At 39.7% G+C, this 17,810-nt stretch overlaps 2 protein-coding genes across 2 annotated transcripts in view; both read left to right on the top strand.

Moving 5' to 3' along the window:
• The window catches only part of LOC143036838 (uncharacterized), an 80,228-nt gene extending 77,827 nt beyond the window's left edge, over nucleotides 1-2,401 (top strand). Inside the window, exons 8-9 of the mRNA XM_076204652.1 lie at nucleotides 1,183-1,483; nucleotides 2,150-2,401. Coding sequence (XP_076060767.1) covers nucleotides 1,183-1,483; nucleotides 2,150-2,282 — 434 coding nt within the window. The 3' untranslated portion in view covers nucleotides 2,283-2,401. The remainder of the gene's footprint in view (nucleotides 1-1,182; nucleotides 1,484-2,149) is intronic.
• A 2,744-nt stretch (nucleotides 2,402-5,145) lies between these two features.
• The window catches only part of LOC143036837 (adhesion G protein-coupled receptor L3-like), a 44,381-nt gene continuing 31,716 nt past the window's right edge, over nucleotides 5,146-17,810 (top strand). The window contains exons 1-4 of the mRNA XM_076204651.1: nucleotides 5,146-5,883; nucleotides 7,253-7,368; nucleotides 15,433-15,590; nucleotides 16,471-16,603. Of these exons, the coding sequence (XP_076060766.1) occupies nucleotides 5,819-5,883; nucleotides 7,253-7,368; nucleotides 15,433-15,590; nucleotides 16,471-16,603 (472 nt within the window). The 5' untranslated portion in view covers nucleotides 5,146-5,818. The remainder of the gene's footprint in view (nucleotides 5,884-7,252; nucleotides 7,369-15,432; nucleotides 15,591-16,470; nucleotides 16,604-17,810) is intronic.

The following is a 17,810-nucleotide window of genomic DNA, read 5'->3' as shown; positions in this document are numbered from 1 at the left end:
AAAGGAGAAAAGGAAGACGGAGGTGATGAGGATAATTAGGAACAGAAAGACTGATAAGAGAAGTAGTAGACAAACAAAAATATATCAATAGTGTTAGGATGGAACGGCAACATTGTACCCAGTAAGAAAATGGGAAACAAGATAAACACAGAAAAAAAAATAATAATAATACGAGAAAAAAATGGGGAACGAGGGAAGCACACATGAAACCAAAGACGTATTTAGATGTGTGCAGAAATGTGAGAGACAAATGAAAATGAAATAGAAATCACAAAATACAGTGAGTGAATTCAGACATGGGAACTAGCACGTATGAAAAAAATAAAAAATGTCTGGGTAAGGGAGATACACCCAAGGAAAAAAGAAAAAAATTAGAAGTTGAGGATAAAATGAAATTAGGAACAAACAGGAGAGTATAATTTTATTGGAGAGCAATATATTTGAAGATGGGATAATCTAAAGAAAAAAAAAAAAGAGAGAGAGAGAAAGAAGAAAATTATAAATAAATGATTAAACAACCAAATATGTAAATCAGTAAACAAATAAATAAATTAATTAATGAATATATGATTAATTAAATTAATAAACGAATAAATAAATCATTGAACAATCAAGTAAACCAAAAATGTCTTTACAAGCAAAATCATAAGTAAAATTAGAGATAATGGACTATCTACAGGAGAAAATAATCTGAGATGCGCTTTATAAACAACAAAAACGACGACAAAGACGATGACGACGACGACGACAACGATGACTATCAAACAGCGATAACAATAATAAGAATAGCAACAGTAACGATATAATGATCACAATAGTAACAACAAAAGTTATGACACTAACAATAGCAGCAACAACAACAACAGCATCAGCAACAGCCATAACAACATCAGTACTGTAATAACAATAACAACAACAATAGCAGTAACAATAACGACTGAAAAGAAAATCCCTTTGCATTTGTCCCAATCGCTAAACCGCGTCAGCGACAGCGTTGATACGAAAGACCCTAATTCGTTTCACAAAACCAAATTGCAGTCCCTAAACGCATTCTTCTGATACAATTTGTTTTCATTGCAGATTGCTCCAATACCACGAACTCGGAAGTAAACTCCCCAAAGCAATGTATACGAATTTCCTTTGTCATTCAAATCCTTTTGATACTATTTCATCCTATTGCAGAAGATTCCAATACTATGAACTCGGTGGGTCTTTCCAACGGTACTTACGAGTTCTCATCTCCGCCAAACATGACTATGGTCTTCGAATACGCTTTCTTCGGTCAATACCCGGATGAAAATATCCTGGATCCGCGAGATACCGATAAGGCTTCGACCGCCTCTGCAGATAAAAGCTCCATGTCGGAGTTGACTAAGGAGAAGATGAAGGAAAGAGACGCCATCAACTTCCTTCCTCCTTCGAAGAATCTGGACAAGTTTTCTGGATGTTATGCACCGAGTGCACTTGCTCTTCTTAAGCTGAGGTAAATTACACACACACACACACACACACACACACACACACACACACACACACAAACAAACACACACACACACAAACACACACACATGCACACAGACGCGCGCGCGCGCGACTGAAATAATTTCAGTATGGCTGCGCTGCGGGATGTTATTCCAACTCTCGTGGGTGGGGAGTTGGGTGTGTGTGTGCGTGTAAGACCACAGTATTACCCATAGATCGGTCATACGAGCTCTGAGCTCTCATCCGGGAGGTTAATAACTGTCGATCACGAGTCCAACACGTGATCCAAGACCATGGTGAATCACACACACATACACACACACACACACACGCACTCACACACACACACACACACACACACACACACACACACACACACACACACACACGCACACACACACACACACACTATATATATATATATATATATACATATATATATATATCTATTTATTTATTTTTTATTTATTTTTGCAGAAACCACCGGGAAACTGTTTTTTCAATTTCCCGGTGGTTTCTGCAAAAATAGTTTATCACGTGTGTTTTGTGATTTCTTTGCATTTCAAATGGCTCACAGGCCTTTTGTCACCTTTTGTAAGTAAATTTTCCAGTTCGCATACATATCCTCGTATATACAGATAAACACACTATTGTTATTCTCCTCTAGGTGCGATGGACGGGCTCAATGTCAAGTATCACTGCGCGACCTCAAGGAACACTTGTTGTCTTCTTGTCATCCTGTCATCTCACCAAAGCTCTACGTCCGTGTCTCGCATCATTTACAGGCAAGAATACTGTGAGGAAATGGACATCCTTACCGGGGTTCATTCAAACCTCAGACTGTGTTGTGACTCAGCTGAGAAGTAACATTTGATTTCTGTGGCTGATTGGTACCGTCTTGGTCTCATGAACATGCTGCCCAGGGTTCGAATCTCAGTAAGGGTGGTCATTTATCCAAACTGTGGAAACAAGTCTGAATTACTATGGAGAGCTTTTATCCCAAAATCTACCCAAGTTTGTATAAAGGTAGAGGGGAAAAGTAGAATCTGTTGGCAGCTTTTGCCTTCTTAATTGTTCTTTCCTCCTAATATTCTTTCATGTCATTAGGGTACCTATGATCTTTAACATCTTTGGGAAGCTTTTCTTATTTAAATCCTTCCCGTTTCTTAACCCGCAAACATTCTTTTTCAGGCCATCTGGGACTGTGTCTAGTTGACTACACTTTTCGAGGATTATTTGTAGCCATTCATCAATCAATGTATTTCCCATTTTTGCAACATATTCTCCCGGGTGTTCTGTCAACCTCCAAAGACATTTTCCCACTTTCAGAATATCTACTGTCTCTTATCTTTCCTAACATTTTTCACTTTGTCTTCTGTTTCCCTCTCCCGCGTTGCAAATTTTCTTCACGACAAAGTTATGTCGCAGTACATTAGTAAAATTATACTAATAACCCACTTTCGGAGAAGAATATGCGAAAGTATAAAGATCTGTATATTTCGATCACTATCTGTGATCTGCTGAAGAGGATCACAGTTAGTGATCGAAATATACAAATCTTTATACCATCGCTTATTCTTCTCCGAAAGTGGGTCATCAGTATTATTTTCTTCGCGAGTTGTACATTTTCTTTTATCATCGTCAATTCAATTTATATATTTTCCTCCACCTTCCTCGTTCTATTGGCCTCAAACCAGAACTATTTCTCATCTTAGAACATAAGAACATGAGAATGAAGGAGACTGCAAGAGACCATAAGGCCTACACTAGGCAGTTTCATGTTCATTACAGCCTGTAATCCCCATCCATAAAGTTATGTAACCTTCTAGTTTCAGCACTCTACATGGTTACTGAGCCTATTCCATTGGTTAACCGCTCTATTGGTAAACCAATTCTTGACTATTTCCTTTTTAAATCTAAAATTTTCGTACATTCTTTTAATTGGCTTCTCTTCTTTGATCTCATCAACATGTTCACCTGTATTTAGTTTGTATTTCATGTTTTTTTTCATTTTATTCCAAGAACGTTACTTTTTTTTTAATTAAATACTTTCTTTTCCTGGGTACTTCTCGTATCATTCTACCCGTTGTTCTCTCCTACTGTTGTCGCGTAAAACACTTTTTCCAAATTTGATTCTTATATTCAAAGTCTTACATTTGAAGCTCCCTCTCTAAATCTTTCATAATTTTTTCCCATTTCTCCATTCTTATTTCTATTAACTTTATCACCGATTTTGCTTCTGGTTTATTTTGTATTTTCCTAAGTTATCCAGCCTTGCTTCTACTTCCAGTATTCGTTAATTATGCTTGCTCTCTCTCTCTCTCTCTCTCACACACACACACACACACACACACACACACACACACACATACACACACACATACCAGCCTCCACACGCATACACACAACGCTTGATGGTGCAGTGGTACCGTTCTCGACCGTTAATTTAGCAATCCGAGTTCGAATCCCGCCCTGGGATAAAAAAAAGAAAAAAAAAAAAATCCAGCATCGCTTCACTGCGAGACGTCACTCCAACACTAGTAACTAAGGAGTTGAGTTTGTACGTGTGTGTGTGTGTGTGTGTGTGTGTGTGTGTGTGTGTGTGTGTGTGTGTGTGTGTGTGTGTGTGTGTGTGTGTGTGTGTGTGTGTGTGTGTGTAGTTATATGTCAATTTATTATTATTTACTATTTACCTGTTTGTTTATTATTTAACTATACCTATGTATTCTATTTGTTATTTACATTATTATAGTTTTTATTTATTGATTTATTATCTTATGACTTTTTTCGCATCCGACCTAGATATGGACCAAAAAGTCTCCTGTCGGCATGCTCCGCCTTTGTAATCCTTTTTAATCTTTGTGTGTGTGTGTCTTTGTTTGTGTGTGTGTGTATGATTCACCAAGGTCTTGCATCACGTGTTGGACTCGTGATCGACAGCTATTTCCCTCCCGGAAGAGAGCTCAGAGCTCATATATGACCAATCTATGGATAATGCTGTGACCTTACAAGCACACACACACCCAACTCCCCGCCCATGAGAGTTGGAGTATCGACTTGCAGCGCAGAGATACTGAAATTATTTCAGCTCTGTGCGGGATTCGAACCCGGACCACCGTAGTGGGAGTCCGGGTGTGTGTGTGTGTGTGTGTGTGTGTGTGTGTGTGTGTGTGTGTGTGTGTGTGTGTGTGTGTGTGTGTGTGTGTGTGTGTGTGTGTGTGTAAGGTCATAGCATTACCCGTAGATCGGGCGACTTGAGGTCTGAGGTCTTACTCGAGAGGATAACAGCTGTCGATCACGAGCCCCGCATATGATCTCGGACTATGGTGAATCATGTATGCACACGGATACACACACACGGATACACACACACACACACGGACACAAACACACACACACGAACACACACACACACACACACACACACATACACAAACACACACACAAACATACACACATCCATGCCAAAACCTATTCTCCCTATTTCTATATTTATTTCTATAAGTTTTCCTTTATTGTTGTATTTTCATTTTCTTGATAACATAATTACATAATTATATCAACACATTAAATGGTACTTTAATCATCCATATGCATTTTCACAATGAAAATACTAACGCAGCAAACACAAAACGGTATTCTAATCATTGAAATGTGTTTCTAGGTCAACGAAAACGTTTTCTGTCAAGGCTTGTCATGGAGAACATTCTGCTTCGGCGTCAGCTCTGTTAAACACTCTTCTGCTTCGGAAGCTAAGAGTTTTTGTAACCATCTGGGAGGAGATCTTGTATCGTCCAAGAAACCTGGAGAAGAGATATGCGAAATACTTCAGCAACTTCGAACCCCATGGATTGAGGAAACTTCGAGTGTTTGGTACGAAAGCTCCCACGAGTTTCCGGGCAATATCCTCTTTTCGCCCTTCGTCCAAAGTCCCGTTCTGTCTAACTGCACTCCGTCACGGAAAATAGACGGAAGCTACCCTGCCTTGTGTCTACTCCCTTTGACAGTCAACTTAACGACCGATACACCGAATCATACGACAACTGAGAGTCCGTCTGAGACGGAGACTGAGACTGAGACAGATGCGCCAACTAGTTCCGAACCAACAGAAGAGTCGACAACAGCCTCGCACAACACAACGCCTACAGAAACCACCCACTGGGTTATCACAGACCCAATCCCAAACACAACGACAACCGACAGCATCCACGTTACATCCACAATTCATCCCGTACCGGACTGCCCCACCGCCGTTCCCTTCCCTGACCTTTATCCGGATTTTGAATGGGATCATCAACTCCCTTCGACGATCTCCAACCGACCCTGTCCGCAACAGATGAGAGGGAACGCCTCATGGACGTGTGGAGGAGATGGAGAGTGGATTGGACTCCCGGATATGAGGTGAGTTCGGAACACGAAGATATGTGCATAAACGTGCGACATTAGGTTTTGTTTTAGGACCTATTGATAAATGTCATCGCCTCTAAGAATGGGACTTTCAAGCAAGTGTAACTATTTTTTTTCCACCATGCTACCAATGATTTTGTCAGTCTTCATATGCCTATGACTCTGTATGTGTATTCTTTTGTGTGTCTTGCTGCATTGCCTCTGGTCGAGGGCAGTGGACGGGATGCAGGAATGACCTGTCATCCATGAGGAGCTAAGATGGGGAAGGGGGGAAAGAAGGGTGGAGAGGGAATGAAATTGGTGGGAATAGGTACCTGTCTCTTGACTTAGCTAATTTCAGTATCGCTGTACTGCGAGTCGTTACTCCAACTCTCGTGGGCGGGGAGTTGGGTGTGTGTGTGTGTGTGTGTGTGTGTGTGTGTGTGTGTGTGTGTGTGTGTGTGTGTGTGTGTGTGTGTGTGTGTGTGTGTGTGTGTGTGAGGTCACAGCATTACCCATAGATCGGTCATATATGAGCTCTGAGCTCTCTTCCGGGAGGGAAATAGCTGTCGATCACGAGTCTCCGTCCTACAGAATGGACATCAGTTCACTAGAATCAGTACAGAGAAAAATGACCAAAATGATACATGGACTCAAAAATTTACCTTACGAAGAGAGGCTTAGGCACCTTAACTTACACTCTCTGGAAAGACGCAGAGTGCGGGGTGATCTAATAGAGGTGTTCAAGTGGATCAAAGGCTTTAACAAGGGTGATGCAAACAAGGTCATCATATTAAAACAACAGGGCAGGACTCGCAGTAATGGTTATAAACTGGACAAATTTAGATTCAAGAAGGAAACAGGCAAGAATTGGTTTACTAATAGGGTGGTCGACGAATGGAATAGACTTAGTAACCATGTAGTAAGCGCTGAAACTATCAGTTGTTTTAAGAAACGATTAGACAACTTTATGGATGGGGATGACAGGTGGTGATGGGTACGGAGCTGCCTAGTGTAGGCCTTATGGTCTCTTGCAGTCTCCTTCATTCTTATGTTCTTATGAGTCCAATATGTGGGGGTACATAGAGCTTCAATTTTCGAATTCCATTGCAGAAAATAACGGTCATGAAACAAATATCATTCATGTTTACTTCCGTTTTCTTTCGTCTTCTTCCAAACAAGGGTAAATCCAACGAACCTTAATATACGAGATAAATCCTGCAGACTTCGATCAGGTGTGAAGAAACCCCCGAAGGAAGTCTTAATTGTTCAATTGAAAAAAAAAAATCTAGTCCGGGGTTTAAGGTCTTCTTCAGGGTCTGTCCTTCAAGTGAATGACGTCGTCTTTCTGGAAGACTCACTTGGTCTTCGTTTCTCCCTGCAGCGCATGCAAGTCGATCGACGCGTCGGCGTGGATTGACGAGTTGGACAAAAGCAACGCAACAGCCGGAGCTATCTTGCAAGAATTCACAGACAACTCAACGACGACGCTGGCAGCAGGTACGTACGTCCAAATTTTCCAACCCGGTGGTAAACCTCCAATTCCTTTTTAACTTTAGTCAAGTGGCACTCACCACGTGGACTACAGACCCTTCGAGGACTATAGATTCTCATAAGTGGGACTCCAAATCAAAGGCTTGTGGTAGTTGGTGGATGTTTGACGATAGTTTTCGTTGTTGATGTTGTTTCCGGCGAGCTAAAGAACACCAGTCCATTGGTATGAGACGCGTGATAAGGCAGGGTGAGAGCTCTTGTGCTTTAGATGATGAAGCCCTCTGGATAGCTCTCGGAATAGAGTGAATCAGACTAATGTCTATGAATACCAAGTCAGCTTCACATCCATAAAGGCGTTATCACATTAGGATATTTTTCCTCCGATTGTTGGAGAAAATTTGCAGCCCGCAGGTTCCGGGAATGAATCTGATATGTTGGGGGAAATCATTTTCCTTCCGCATATCAAACGACATTCTATGTATTTTTGTTAAGAAAACAAACTAGCTTGCCATTTAGTGATTTGACGGCGGATTTTTTTTTAAGGTTGGGGGTAACGCCGATGAATTGATGGTTGAAGGAAAATTAGCCCAGTGTGATAGCCCCTCAATTTGTACCAACTGGCGCAAAGGAGACGGAGATTCAGTTCTGACGTCATAAGAACACAAGAATATAGGAATGAAGGAGACGGCAAGAGACCATAAGGCCTACACTAGGCATCTCCGTATCCATCACCACCTGTCATCCTCATCCATAAAGTTGTCTAATCGCTCCTTAAAACAACTGATAGTTTCATCGTTTACTACATGGTTACTAAGTTTATTCCATTCGTAACCATGTAGTAAGCACTGAAACTGTCAATCATACCCCAGTTGGATTAGTTACAGGTCTTGTCTGGGCTTGAACGACTAATTCACTGCCCTTCCGAGCTCACCGGAAGCCCAGACCAGTCACGTCTTCATCTTACTTTTATATATATATATTTTTATATATTCTGTCATCTATACCAAAAGTCGCCGCACGTAAAGGAATTACCACACTGGATTTACATGGATTTCGCCAGTGTCGACCGTTGAGAGTTCGTTTGAGTGAAAACGACTTCGGTCACAATGCCATATTTTCCAAATCTCCAAATATAAGAAAAAATTATATCCGTCATATATAGCGAAGCTGAATGATGAACTAAGAAATTGTAAACCCATACGAATTTTAGACATACTGTTGAAACATTCTTAGAGAGGTCTAGATTTCTGTAAGTAAAGTCATACTCTAATTATTCAAATAGAGGATGGAGGAAGAAGAGATTTTGATTTGGTTCGTTTTTATCAAACCTATCTTATGTATACTCTGTGACACAGTGACACATTATATAAGTTCGAATTCATTCATTCATTCATTCAAGATAGTAATATTATCCGCTGTCAAGGGGCGAGTTGCAGACACGATAGATTCCGAGATGTCCTAAGGGCAATATTTCCTCTACCCAGGATACAACGTAACCACGAACGGACTAAGTCACAGTCGCGAGATACAAAAGGTTGTATTTTCCCCTCCAGGGGCTAGACGGGCTGAATAAACAAACACACACACACACACACACTAGAATGAAGACTCAACCAAAAAATTGATCTATATTGACATCATAAACTACCAATTGAAATATCAAGAAGATTACAGATTACTGAAAATAATCTGATAGGATTATCAAGAGGAAAGGCAAATATTACAGAATAATTCTTGAATTAAAATCTCTCCACTGATTGCCAACAAAAGTGAAATGACATACAAGATCTGGCTTCTGACCAATAATGAAACTAGGAAATTTTAATTATTTTAGATTATAAATTTAGATAATCATTAAATAAATAAAAGATATTTGTACCACGCTCCAATAAAGTGTTAGGAGATAGAATAAAAAAAAAAATAAGAAAAAAAAAATCCAGTGAGCGAAATCCCTTCGAAGTTTTTTCAGGGGTCTGAAAATTCTTTCTTTTTTGGCAGCGGCGTTTTAAACTTTCTTTGGACACCGGAAGTCTTCCCTTTCTCAAGGAAATGTTCTGGTTATTTTCAAGGAGATTTATCTTTTATGCTTTCGCCTTTTTTTCCAGTCAACGCATTATCTTTTACTGTTTACGAACTGGACCTAGATGACCTGGAATTGCCTCATTCCAAGGTGACGACAACATTTTCTCCAAGGTCGTCGCTTTCGTCCTTTTCCTTAACGTCCTTCTCTCCCCTCTTCCTCCGCAAGATGAGGAGGCTGTGGAAGTCGGGCATGGAGTCCGAGAGGACCTTCCTGTGGAAGCGACTCGGAAAGGACTCGCGGTCGTGGCACCACGTCAGAATGCCCAAGAGGGTTCCTGGGATGTACGACACGATGATTAGGGTCATATAACATCGCTGGAAATCCGCTGGAAATCAAAAACAAATATACGGTGAACGGTTATTACTTTAGCTATGGACAAACACAAATGTACCAGGAGTTGGAATATAGGAACTCAAAATGAACTCAAGAGCCTGTCGACTTGTTCTACCAGTGAATTGTTCATTTCAAGAGTCGTTTCATGAGAGCAGAAGAGTTACCAAACAAGAGCTCCACTTCGAACGTTGCTGAGACACTGTTCGAGTGGCTGCAACAAAAAATATTTGAAAAGTAATATTTCGTACATATCTGAAGATGCATCAAGCACAATATGCAGAGTCACACACCCTATGATGTATTCATGAATTGTCAATGAGGTGGCATACCGATAGGAAACCTTTCATTTCATGACACGGTCGGATGCAGAAAGAGAAGAAAGAAAAAACTAAAAAGAGATAAAAAAACGACAAAAAAGAATAAAAAAGAAAAACGAAAAAGAAGAAAAAAAAAGGAAAAAAAAAAAGTAATTTCCATATAGTAATGGAGTCCGACCTGCCCCAGGTATCGAGGGAGAAGTCTTTAGAGAACTTTGCTAATGAATACAAAGTGTCTACGGAGCTCCTGTGAATCAAAGACAACAATTAGAAACAAACGTAACCACAGGAAAGATCTGAGGCGCCATTGTAACCTTGGTCGGTTTCTCCCAAGACTTTTGATATTTTCCACCAATGGGATGGTAATTGGGTGAATATATACCGGGGCTTTATATCACAGAATCGCCGAGGAGGTTTCGACTGAGGCGGGGGCGAGACGTGCTACGGGTAAAACCGTGTCCTTCTTGACCTTAAAAGGCTGTGGCATTATCGACAGACGTTCCAGTGTGGTCATGATGTTCAAAGATTGGAATAACCACGATAAGCACATTCCAACTTTTTTTAATTTCCGTGACACATCGTACGTATGCGAAAAACAAACTTTGTCTCACAAGTAAAAGGAAATTCAAGTCTGAACGAGATCTGGAACCCGAGCCCTTTGTTTGGGGTCTGGAAGAGTGCATTCATATGAACTTTACTGCAGGACCGTCGGCCTATTCTCTGGGGGGCGATACATTCTCTGCACTTCACCATGCATGGTGTGAATTGCATGTAAAGCGTCGAGCTGTTGAAATGGCTGCAGTTGTAGATGAAGTCTGAAGCTGGAACCACGTCAGGTCGAGCAGGGTGCCAACACTCTAAGGCAGCGTTTCTCAACCAACCAGGGTTCCCCGGAACCCTAAGGTTCCGCAAAAGTTCCCTAAGGGTTCCGCGAGAACAAGTGAGATAAGCTAATGCACTTTTGATTTTTTATTTAATTTCATATACGTAATATAATTAAACACGCACGACATATTCTTGGTTATTGTAATAATGTAATATAGACATCATCCTATCTAACCTATTATCGTGATGAAAATAAAATGAGAAATATATGGTATATGTGTTTTTTTTTTTTTTTTTTTTTTGTAGGGGTTCCTTGAGACATGCAATTTATTTTAAAGGTTACGCAAAGGTAAAAAAGTTGAGAAACTCTGCTCTAACGAATTATCACACTGAGCTTCCACGGGCGTCACCAACGCCGACAATTGAGAGTTCGTTTGAGTGAAAACGACTTCGGTTACAATATTTCGTTTTTCAAATCTCCAAATATCAAATCATCTTTCCGTCATATATAGCAAAGCTGAATGATGAACTAAGAGATTATCCATATGAATGTTAGACATAGTGTTGAGATGTTCCTACAGAAGTCTAGCTTTCTGTTAGCGAAGTCATATTCTAGTTATTCGGATGGAACTTGGAGGTAGGACGTGGGAGGAAAAATAGTTTAATGAAATAATCCCTTTAGTTTGGAGTTTGCATAAGCAAAGTACACGTAACAAGACCTAACAAAGCGATCGAGTTTGGATCAGTTTCAGATGCCACTTTACCTTGATTGTTAGACTAATCTTATGTTGAATTCCTTTGCTCAACAACGCGAGGCAATGTGGTGTAATATCAACAGGTTTAATTTTTGCAATGGCCTATTTGAAAAAAGTGTGTATGCGTGTGTGTGTGTGTGTGTGTGTGTGTGTGTGTGTGTGTGTGTGTGTGTGTGTGTGTGTGTGTGTGTGTGTGTGTGTGTGTGTGTGTGTTTACAGATCGAAACCAGCTCAGACCGGATCAGTTCGTCAGCTGACTGATTGTAGCGTTTCAAAACAAAATATAAATAGCACATTTACATAACAACAATCACAAATAAGCCAACACAATTTCAGACCTGCCCGCTCTTGTAACGCGAAAACATTTAAAATTGTACGATACAAATTAAGAAAAAAAGTAGATGTTATCCATTATGGACTTTTAAAAAACATGTTACCACGCAAGCGATTAAATTGTATCGTATGGCATTCGAGAAGAACGAAGTTGGTGAATGCAACTTAGCACAAAATGTTCCATTCTTTGATTACATCTGTCTATAGTAAAGCATAAACCATGAGCCAAAATATTTTACATCTCAATCTACTTATGATACTGAGCTATGCGAAACAGCAAATGTTCACTCAAATGAAATGCGTTTTCGAGTATTTTTTGAGTCGCGAGCACAAGAGCACGAAAAGGCTGATTGCTCAACAATTCTCCGCCTCGATTTGGGAGGTGAATTTGATTAACATATTGTCAGACCACAACACCAAATTTTCTATTCCCATTGACCTTCTTCCGTTCCGCATGATTTTTTTTTTTTTCTTGACAATGAATTATGATTCGGTGTCAAGACTGTTCCCATTAACTTTTTGTACATTGAAGTTCGACTTTTCTTTATTTTATCTTTTAAGAGGTTATCACATTTGGCTTCCACGGGCTTCATCATCTCCGACAGTTGAGAGTTCGTTTGAGTAAAAATTGACTTCGGTTACAATATTCTATTTTTCACAACTCCAAATATCAATTTATCTTTTCGTTATATATAGCAAAGCTGTAAGATGAACTAAGACATTGTGAGCCTATGCGAATGTTAGACATACTGTTGAAATGTTCCAAGGGAAGTCTGTAAGTAAAGTCATATTCTAGTTACTCAAACGAAGGTTGGAGGTAGGACGTGGATGGGAAAAAGTCCAGCGTGATGACCCTTCTAGATTCAGGGTCATTTGTAGTAAGATTAGCATTCCCTCTTATCTATTATGACTGCACACCAAAGACATTTCTGTTATGCTTATACGACAAAATAGCATCATTTATAGGATAGAAAATCCACAAGGAAACAAATAAAATACTCAGAAAATTTGTCACGATTATGAGGATATTGACGGTAATGATGGTGACGATGACTGCGTGATTGCGTGTATATTTGCAGTTTGTGGTGTAATACCAAAATGCCACGATGTGCCTTTCTACTCCGCTCGGTGTAAAATCAAGCCTTATAAAAAATTCTTAAACTGATACTTTCCTTTGCCTAACTATGCTTTGATGATAAATGCATCCAAAAATCTTAATTTTCGTTATTTCCCCAGTTTCTTTAAACGAAATTAATACTACGTCAAGTACTTTTCATGTTTCTCTATAGTTTATAGCCTTGTGACGCAAGATGTCTCTTGACTTTCGCATTTTACTCTTCGCCTATCCACTGTTACCAAAGCCATCAAAGAGTATTTTTGAAAAGCAACGCGAGGAACACCCTCTGGCCATGCTCGTGGGTAAATTCCTGATGCCCATACAAATATATACCGTCCATGACTTTTCGTCGCCGTCTTTTCGTCGCCGGACTTTTCGTCGCCGACGTTTCGTCGCCGGACATTTCGTCGCCGCGACTTTTCGTCGCCGGACGTTTCGTCGCCGCGACATTTCGTCCCCGCGACTTTTCGTCGCCGGTCTTTTCGTCGCCGGACTTTTCGTCGCCCCAAGCATAAATTGTATGCAAAGATTGACAATATTTGAAATATAAAATAATTGAAATATAAAATTGGAAATATATGATTTAATGCCAAATTCAATATACTTCTTCTGATTGATCTTGATGTGATTATTGGTAGTAGCGTCTGTCCAGTCACTTTTTTTCTAGTAATAATCACATAATCCTATTATTCATTATTATTACATTGGTCACCTAATATTATTGATAGTGAAAATTGTTACGGAATTATAAGACTATCAATGATTAACTAGTTGTTAAATTTGTAATTTGTAATTCGTCGCCGGACTTTTCGTCGCCCCAAGCATAAATTGTATGCAAAGATTGACAATATTTGAGACGAGAGGATTATGAACATTGTAGAGGACTATGAAAACCGTGACATACTGGATTATCTGAGAGGTATCTCACACAACATCGTGCCTTACTAAAGAACTTTACATTTCAATACATATGGACTATTTACTAATAACTTACTAATTTTATAATAAATGATTTTACCCTTACACTTTAATGAATAGCTTCATAATTATGATTTCGTGTCAAATTATTACTGTATGATATGCCAATAATAAATTATCATATATACTGACGTGTCAAATATATATTTAGATAATGATGTATTAAATTATTTATTGTAATTTAAATAAAATTGTATTTCATCTACGTAAGTTAGGGCTCAGGTATTTGCAAGTCGGACTGGTTAAGGCAAGAATTAATGGTTTATACGGCACTGAGATGTATAGCTATTTGCCACACTCATATTATTGCATTGGGAGTAGGAATATAAGTACAAGTATGACATTAAATCATATATTTCCAATTGTCAATCTTTGCATACAATTTATGCTTGGGGCGACGAAAAGTCCGGCGACGAAAAGACCGGCGACGAAAAGTCGCGGGGACGAAATGTCGCGGCGACGAAACGTCCGGCGACGAAAAGTCGCGGCGACGAAACGTCCGGCGACGAAAAGTCCGGCGACGAAAAGACGGCGACGAAAAGTCGTGCACCCATATACGGTGTACATATACATATACATATACATACACATGTACATATACACATACATATACTCATATATATAATCATATATATACACATACACATACACATAAATATACACATAAATGTATCCATGAGAATTGAGAAATAGAGGTACAACACGTTTGGGTAAAATAAATACAAAAGTTTCTTGCGACGCACTTTCCCCCCTTTGTTTATAATTAATGTATAATCCCAGCTATGATTTAGGGACGTAAAACTCTGATATTAGTAAAAAATTTTGATATTGATTTACTGAGTACGCAGAGAACAACGGGACTGTCATTGCCCCGATTAATATTGAAAATCTTGAAAATCATAAAGAGGGCAAGATTAAAGGCAAATATACAAAGGCAATATGAGAAGTGGAAATGACGCCAAGTTACGGTAGGTATACGAGGTATATGATGAAAGCTGGACATATGTGTATGGTGGAGTAGGGGAGTGGGGAGAAACAGAGATGTTTGGAGGAGTGATTTAGCAAAATCTGCCAGAGTCCTGTGACTCATGGAGAACGATGGCGCAAAGGTTTTTAGGTTGAAGGTTTAAACTGACCGTGATGGCAAAAGAAAACTAAATGGAGATATTGCAAGTTTTGTAGTATCCTGTCGTTTCGTCACAAAGTCCATCGTGAAAACACAATGGGGAATTGTATAGTACATATATCTGAAATTCACTTAGCATTACACTCCAACTTGTCCATATGAATAGTAATTGATCATGGTATACGGTGTCTGTACTACTACAGGGGATGTCTCCGAAGTGCTGAATCTACTGGATGTAGCGGCTAAGCGACATGTGAGAGACATCCAGAACGCTTCAGATTCTGAGCAGTCGACAGAATTGTCCCTCAACTACACCAAGGGTATAACATCGACAGCTAATTATATGCTTCAAGAACCCAAGGTTATATGATAGTATTCTTTCTTTTGTCCAGTCTGCAATGCATGTGGTGTGAATATAGTTTACTATTGATGAGTTTAAGGTTATTCATATACTGAGAATTTAGAACAAAATACCCTGAAGTTTGTTTGTCAGTAAGTTTTCTCTAGTTGTAGTGTTGGTTTTAACCGAAAAAATATGAAAATTACATTTCCTATAAAGAAGAACTACTGGTATTTGGGCCTTGGGCTTTAGGCACTTCCGTGACTGAGACATAGTTTGACAACACTATATTCCCCTCCTAAGAAACGTCAAAGTATAAAAAGGTCTGGAAGGAGGCCTCCGACCCAGAAACTGGGACAATAAATTTGTTTGAATTTGGTAGGAATGAGAGTAAAATAGATGAGCTTGGTGGTAGGTTTGTGAAAAGAAAGATGTACGAATTAGCGTTAAGTGACTCTAAGTTGAATGGAACGGGTGATTTGGAATTTGGGAATATAATGGGGAGGTTCTCAGGAGTGATGAATGGGCAAAGAAGGGAAGGGGAGGGTCTGCTGGTAAGTGGTGCGATAGGGAAGCGCATAGTAGAGTGAAGGCGCGAAGGAAAGTGTTTTTTGAGGATAATGTGGGCGAAGGTGAAATTGAGGTGGCATATGTAGAATTTTGTGGGTGCATACGATCCTGGCAGTTTTTGGTAAAAGGTAATGACGTCTTATGATATTTCGTGGATTTAGAAAAGTCATGTGACAGGGTCGACAGGAAAACATTGTGAGATGTGTTGCTTATATATGAGATAGGGGAAAGGACCATTGGCGGGTATCCGGATGTGGTGGTTCTGCAAGGTGGACAGTGAAGCTGTCAACCCCCTCAATTCCATTACTCGATTTGCTGCTCTCCTGTGCAGGTGTGGCACGGTATCCCGAACTCAGATCGACGGGAGAGCGTCTCCACGCTTCAGGCGATCGTCCGGGAGGCTGGGATAGAGTCTGCCCAACAGCTCAAGAACGACTCTCAACTCTTTACTTTCGACGCACTGTGTGAGTAGGTCCTCGAATCGATGCAAGTTTATCCTGAAGTTGGTCATCATGGGAGAGGTTGTGATGTTCAAGTGATGTTCCTCAGAGTTCACAGTTGTTCAATGTTCCTGCAGTGTTCTTGTACATATTCTAACTTATCCCCCACGAATAGAAGCGCTGGTTATTGGCGACGAATTGCAATATATATTCTCTCATTTTGAGTTACACTGATTCGATGCATAAAGAACGTTCTAGAGACTGAAAAAAGAAAGGGACAATCTTGGATTTTTCCTTAGGTCAATTTTTTTTTTTCAACGATTCACTTGCAACGTTATGTCACGATACGAACGACTTCCTATGCTATTAGGTAAAGATGTCTTTTGGGCTTTCAAGGACTTGGAGAAAGTGTATAGCAGGCCTGACAGAGATGCTTTGTATAACGTCTATTGAAGGCAGTCAAGTATTGATGAGAAGATTGTCAGATTTATTCTCCAGTGTTACGACAGCACTGGAACTTAAATAGTCATGCATAGAGAAGCGACAAAATTTCCTCTTCCAAATTTGTAGAGGAGGTCTAAGAAGAGCAGCCTCTTAAGCATCAAATTCAACTTTGACAAATAGTAGCAAAAGATTCATTCAAACTTGTGGGCATTTCTAAGACTTGTAGCCTCTTTGTCTACTAATACAGCTTCAATGGAGTGCAGTTTGTCAAAGGTTAGTCGTATACAAACACTCCTTGTAGATAAGGATGTCGATATTGCTAATTAGGACAGTAATAGTGCTTTCACTGTAAACAATGTCATTCTTAATCAGGATCACTCTCAGTCGTCGGTCAGGCGGTACTTACCAAATCCGAGCCAAACTTTGATACCACTTAACCTAACCTTAACCAACTTGATTTAACCTAACCTGCCCCCAATCTAACCTGCCCTGGCCTAACCTAGCCTAATCTGACCCTAACCTAACCAAAGGCCTCTTAAAGTTTATGATGACTAAGAACTGTCTTCGTAGGTGTGTTGTTGAGCATAGATAGGTCTGTTGAGAAACGTGTTCACTGATATTATGGGTGATTTTGCATCAAAGAAAGAAAAAAGTGCATTATGAATGACTGAAATCATACTAATTCATCGATAGATTTTATATATATTTTTATTTTAAGGAGGGACTGAAAAGCGCCGCAAGAGAATATATTTTTTGTGGATTACGGGGTGTGGATAAGGGAATACAT

Source organism: Oratosquilla oratoria, chromosome 21, assembly GCF_046742065.1.
Source record: "Oratosquilla oratoria isolate Oo_2021 chromosome 21, ASM4674206v1, whole genome shotgun sequence".
Classification (NCBI taxonomy): Eukaryota; Metazoa; Arthropoda; class Malacostraca; order Stomatopoda; family Squillidae; genus Oratosquilla; species Oratosquilla oratoria.
The sequence above is the reverse complement of the archived record's forward strand: the minus strand, read 5'-3'. Positions and strand labels throughout refer to the sequence as shown.